Source organism: Sitophilus oryzae, unplaced genomic scaffold (assembly GCF_002938485.1).
Source record: "Sitophilus oryzae breed Bouriz unplaced genomic scaffold, Soryzae_2.0 scaffold_1440_pilon_pilon, whole genome shotgun sequence".
Taxonomy (NCBI): Eukaryota; Metazoa; Arthropoda; class Insecta; order Coleoptera; family Curculionidae; genus Sitophilus; species Sitophilus oryzae.
In genome coordinates this window covers 625,339-631,765 of record NW_022146105.1, presented here as the reverse complement: position 1 = coordinate 631,765, position 6,427 = coordinate 625,339, and the positions used below count along the sequence as shown (strand labels likewise).

The 6,427-nt window shown below is 30.7% G+C and overlaps 1 protein-coding gene across 4 annotated transcripts; it reads right to left on the bottom strand.

Annotated features, from left to right (window-relative positions):
* Positions 1–5,861, bottom strand: LOC115876652 (casein kinase II subunit alpha). 4 transcript variants are annotated; one of them, XM_030892506.1, is made up of 5 exons: positions 5,719–5,861; positions 4,267–4,529; positions 3,188–3,798; positions 2,975–3,123; positions 1–966 (listed from the first exon to the last, which is right to left on the bottom strand). In XM_030892506.1, exons 2-5 carry the CDS (start codon positions 4,474–4,476, stop codon positions 869–871), a joined length of 1,068 nt encoding a protein of 355 aa, XP_030748366.1. In that variant the 5' UTR covers positions 4,477–4,529; positions 5,719–5,861; the 3' UTR covers positions 1–868. The 4 variants fall into 4 exon arrangements, with proteins under 4 accessions (XP_030748366.1, XP_030748367.1, XP_030748364.1 ...); XM_030892507.1 differs by lacking the exon at positions 5,719–5,861 and adding an exon at positions 4,951–5,187; XM_030892504.1 differs by lacking the exon at positions 5,719–5,861 and adding an exon at positions 4,779–5,183.
* Positions 5,862–6,427: the final 566 nt, after the last annotated feature.

Below are 6,427 nucleotides of genomic sequence, written 5' to 3'. Positions count from 1 at the left end.
TAAATTACAAAAAAATATTTATTCCATTCTTTTTTTTAGTTTACTTAATTAATGTACATAATAATTTTGCTACTTACTCCATACCAAATTGCAAGGCAAACCTAAGTTATTTGAAGTACATTTGAAACCAAGTAGAAGGATAAAACATAAGCAACTCAGTTTCAAAAACCAGGTTCAGTTCTTCTAATTCTGGTTGTGCTTTGGCATAATCACGTGTCATAATAATCAGACGCTTATTATGACACATATCAGGATAAATTTATAAAAAGGAAGGCACCACTTTCACGTAGAATAATCTGGTATGGAATAATTTCACTCCCAATTACACATAGTAAATTAAGATTGCTCTTCCATAATACACTAGTAATTCCTTGTAAATATAGATAAACTTACAAACAATACAATTTTTAACAATATAGTACATTTATATTTTGGAAAATAACAAATTCAAATAACTTGGTAACGAACTATGACAAAATTGAAATCAAGGGACGTTGTCATTGTTATAAAATTGCCTTTCATATGAAATCGAAAGAGAAAAAAAATCAAAAGATTTTGTATCTTGGCAATAATATAAATAAATAACTGAAAAAATGCAACTTTGACAGGTTAAAATTACAAATATATAGGAAATAAAAACTTTGCTTGCCTTCAAAGTATAGTGTTTTTATCAATCTAAATGCTTGTTTCTTACCAATTATATGTAATACTCGGCGTTATAGACATTTATAAAATTAACCAACAAAATTGCTCTCAAACAGCCATACTTTCTAGGACAGATTTGTGACTATTTTACACAGTGTACAGTATGGCAAAAACAAGAAATAATATCTCAGTGAAATGAAGATTTCTGACTTTATCTGGCCGGTTATTCGCCTACTCCCACCACAGACAATACAGCTGACAATGGAGTTGGGGATGAAGATACCGTAGACATCATTCGACATTGTTCTTTTACTACAGGATCTGTTAGAAAAAAATATATAATTTACTATATAATTGAAGGGCCTAGGAAAAAATGATAAGCGCCATTTTACTAATTTTACAGGAGAGCCCTGGACGGCTGGTGGTTATCAGGTTTTTACTAGGCATATATTATAGGATTTAACAGCTTATTTCCCTGCAGAGTTTATAAATGTTGTTGGGACCAATTAGACTTACTGTAATATTGTAAAACTCTAAAATTAAGAAATTGACACGTATCATGTTTTCCCTTGGACCCTTCAATTTTAAAAGGCAGTTATTTTTTATTTCTTCTGATATTTTAAAACAAGAAAAAAAGAAAAAAAATTGTCAGAGACGCCAACCACATTCAAATCAATTTAGTAAAATATTCTGAAAAATACTTTTTTTTTCGAAAAATATATGTATATAGGGTGTATGAAAAAACATGTGCCATCTCTCCTCAGATTCCTCACGTAAAGAACGTGAAGCATTAAACGGCCTACACAACTTTACCAGAGTAAGTAGATCGCCGAGTAGCGACAGAAACCGTCGGCTCTTTTGATATGGTGGGACCAAATTTTCTTTCTCTCTCTTTTGACGTGTTTGACAGATAGACTACGTATTTAACTGCTCAACTTATGAAGTGATCCTATAAACATGGTATACACTGCTCATAATTTGAAGTGGAATTAATTATAAAGTTTTATACATATTTTTTCTGTTTTGTTCCTTATTTCTAAATTTGAATGTATAAAATATCTTACAGCTAATAGTTAATTAAAAAAATGATTCGTTGCCTGAGGTATACTTGAAATAAAGTATATAGAGATATACATATATTTGATAAATGACAACAGTGGCAACTTCGTTTCTTCATATGACAGATAACCTACTTATTTTGCGCAGCCGCAAAGAAAATTGAAAACGGGACTGTCGCTACTCGGCGGTTTACTTACTCTGACTTTACTAACAAAAGTCAGTGGCGCACACACTTTTTAGAAAAATATTCCAGTGATAGCCCACATGCACGTCCCTGATGAATCTGTCAACACTTTTTTACCATTATAATGTGTAGCACTTATAGTAACTTTTATGCTCAAAATTTTTTTTATTAAACACTTAGAAGAAAATTATAATAAATCGAAAAAAAAAATAAGATTTTAACCCCCTGTAGCTGCGAAACAAAGCAGAATCAGACCTATGTTGATATAAAAAATATTATTTTTATGTAAGGAATTTCCTCACGAGATGGCACATGTTTTTGAAACACCCTGTATAGTTAAGCACATTAAGATTATATGCCAACTTGATTTGTAATAAAAACATTATTTGCACAAACAGAAAAAAATATACAAATTCTAATTAATTTAAGTTTAAGTTATTAATTAATTTCCTTATACCACAACACAAAAGTTACCAAAATGTGTATTTCAACCAAAGTTTAAAATAATAGAATATTGTAATTAAATAGGTTAATAAGCTTAGTCAGATACTTCGGAAGAAATTTTAAAAATAAAAGTTATAAAATGTAATAAAAATATCCCAAGGCAATTAAATTTCTTAGAAAGTATTTTTAGATGTGATCTATTCTGAAATAGAATTTTGTTAAATCTGAACAAGAAATAAGTAATTATATATAAAGCGGCAGCTTCCGTATAAAAACATTTAAATTTTAAAATACTGTTTTGTATTTTCAGGAAATATTTATCCTGGACATATTGGAAATAAGATTTCTTGAAAATTTATGAAATTAATTGTGGATATATTTTGAAGGTCCTATGAATCATCATAAAATTAAAGTTTATAAAATTAGCCAATTAGAGAGAACTGCAAAGAAAGAAAATTTATATCTTTAAGACCTAGTTTCTTTTACCTGAGAAACTTTGCCACTGACAAAAGTCGTGAAAAAAAGTCTTTCATTAAATGAAGCATAAAATTATAAATGACAATTTTTTTTATCTAAAATATCTGAGATTATGGTATAATATATGTAAAATAACAAGTTAATAAGTTTTATTATCAGACTTACAAAAATATGCATGTTCCATAGCATCCCTAGCTGTTAAACGCTCCAGATGATCGTAGCGCAATAATTTATCTAAAAAGTCCAGTGCTTCTGGTGACACTAAATGTTGATTCTCACTATGCACAAATCGTTCCCATCTTTTTCTTGAATGTCTGTAAAAATATTAAATCAATTGAAATCATAAAATTACAGATTGCAATCTTCTTTATCACATACCTTCCCAAAATATCATTAAACCTTGGATCTAATTCTATATGGTATTTATCAAGGTATTCAAAAAGCTCTTCTGTACCTAATACTTTAGCTATGCGAACTAGTTGGTCATAATTATCGTGTCCATGGAAAAAAGGTTCTTTCCTAAAGATCATGGACGCAAGCATACAGCCCAACGACCACATATCCAAAGAGTAGTCGTACATTTGATAATCTACCAACAGTTCAGGGCCTTTAAAATATCTAGATGCTACTCTGACATTATATTCTTGTCCAGGGTGATAGAACTCTGCTAAACCCCAATCTATTAAGCGTAGTTTTCTATTTTCATGATCTATCATGACATTATGGGGCTTAACATCTCTATGCATAATTCCCATACTATGACAATAATCTAGCGCTTTGAGCAGCTCATATAAATAGTATCTTATATCAAAGTCTGTGAGGGTTTGATAAAGATGTTTAAAGTCAATATTATTAACATGTTCAAATATTAATGCCGGTGTTCTAGATACAGGATCTTTTACAACCGCTTCTAAACTAATTATATTTGTACCTCCCCTAAGATTCTCTAATATTTTTATTTCTCTTTTGATTTTCTTCTTCTTTACAGGCTGTAAAAAAAGAACCAGTATTAGTTAGACTGCACTATAGATTTTTATTAATTAGTCCTAAAATTATATTACATTATTTTTCCTTAAGACTTTTAAAAGCAAAACAATTTCCTTCATCAATTTTTTATAAATATTAATAACTGTATGTAGCAAATTTATAAATATGGATCTAAAAAATATAACTTTTTTCGTCAGTTTCATGATAAGAAATAAGATGCCTACATATATATTGAAGTATCTTTTTTTATTGACTTAGTGTTTAATACTTTATGTGAACACAGTTTGTTGGTGCTGCTGATGAATGATACTATTTCTATTTCATCGTAATTTTGATATATTATATTAATACTCAATATAGTAAAACTCCTTTCTTATATTATGCTAATTTATAAAATTTCTCAGTCATGCTATAGGTATTTAAGGGAGCATATGTGATATTAAGAGTACTAATATTAAAACGGTACTTACTTTCAGTATTTTGACTACACATTTTTCACTATTGAGAACATTGATGGCTTCAAAAACTTCACTGTATTTGCCCCTGCCAAGCTTTCTGACCAGCTGATAATCATCTTGTTGTCCCCAATCGACTACATAACTTTCATAATCCCAATATTCACGAGGCTTATGAGAATTCACATCTGCATACACTCGGGCTCGACTAGGTACAACAGCCATACTATAAGTTACTGAATTTGTTACAAACTGCTTAACATAAGATCTTGATCCAGCTAAAAATGAAGAAGAAGGTAAAACGTGAAGCTGTCAAAAAAAAAACAGATGATAAGATTTTTTCCAAATCTCAAAACATTACAGTATTAGTGCAATAAACAAGTATTATATGAAATAAGGAAATAATGAGATATAGTACCTATGCAACACTAAATTCTGATAGGCTTTATTGGTGGTATTTAATAAACCTTTGTATATAGAGCAAGGAATGGTGTGAGGTACTACTAGCTAAAGGTAGCTCTAGTTACCTTGTTTAAAGCACAATTTTGCTAATCTAGTACATTTAATCAGCATTACTACGTAATAGTCTCCTCGAATTCGTATTTATCATAGTCAACAGCCTTGTATAGGTAGGCCCAGCCACACGCCATTCCCCACATACTAGACTAAAAAGATAGCCTACACTTAAATACTTCCTACCTAATTCATTCTGCTGATATTTAATCACGGAAATATTCGGTTTTCTGACACATAGCAATTTTAAATTACCCTCGAAAAATGTACTAAATTGAAACTCGAGCCGGCTTCTCGTAAAACAAGTCAGAAAAGAACCAAGATGGAAGAAACTTCCATACCGCCCGAGTAGACTGTATTTAAAGCTATTCGTAAGCCACTTATTCCAGTATAAGCTATACCCCTCTAAAACTACATTGCACGTGCAATGTTGTCAGATATAAAATTTGTATTAAAATTGAATCCTGCTTTATTTGGTATTGGGTAAAAATTCTTAAATTTATGAGAAATAATTCTGAGAGAATCACTTACATACTTATTCTTCCTTGTCTTTAAAATTTACACAACAGTTTTGCGTTTAATAATTTTTTAATAATAATAATAAGATAGATTGGCATTGATCCGGATAAACGAATAAAACTAATGGGTAAATATAATTTTGTTTTCTTATTCAAGTTCATAACGACGGCTAATTACCGGGACATAATTTATTTTCAGTTAACAAGTTAACCCGTGCTTTAGAGCAGTAATATAGCTGCAAAAATTTAAAAAGTAAAAAATATTAGGGACTTTTAAATTTCGCAAAATAAAACTGACAACGCCGATGGAGGACAGAGGCGTGCATGTAACCTCTCGATAACACGTGCTGATATTTGTACGGTTAAAGGGTCTTATGGATTACAAAATGAATTGTAAAAAATTACTTTGAACACTACAAAGCAGATACTTGCTTACCTGGTACCTAGGGAACCATGAAAATAAAGTATAAAATTAATTATGTTGCAACACCACTGTCCAAGGTATAAAAAAGATAATTGTTTTGTCTGCCATCTGCCAGTCTGACAAACGTCAGCTAAGTTTTATTCGTGTAGCCAATAATGTAATTAAATAGAAGTATTTTCTGTGGAATAAGCACTAACGTAAAATGTCACATTTGGTTAAAATATTCCATATTTTTTAAAATGAATTCGCGATAATACCGAATTCGCAAATTATCAAACTTTTGTTATTGAATATGATACGCCTGGGAAGTGGGAAGTCCCCAAGTATTATAAATAAAAGCTGGGTAAAAAACTGGAACAGGCGCGTGTTCAAATGCTATTAAGATACACGAAAAAATAAAATAAAGTAAGATGTGCGATTTGTATGCCATTTTTCAGTTATCTTTTGTCTAGCCGGGCTAGACTAGCCCCAATAGGTGAAACTTCTATGCCATAGAGAAACTTTATTTTTCTCTATGTTCTATGCCTTCTATGCTTTCCGCACAGCGTGCCCATAGCGCAAAAAACTATGTATTTTAAACATAAAAAATTTAGAAATTTTGACACACCCATCCCTGTTTATAGAATAGCCTTCTATTAAAAGATCTTAGAGAACGGCAGTGAATAGGCTCTTACTTTTGACGTATGACACTAGTCCATAGACACTAGCCGTTGTATTGGGC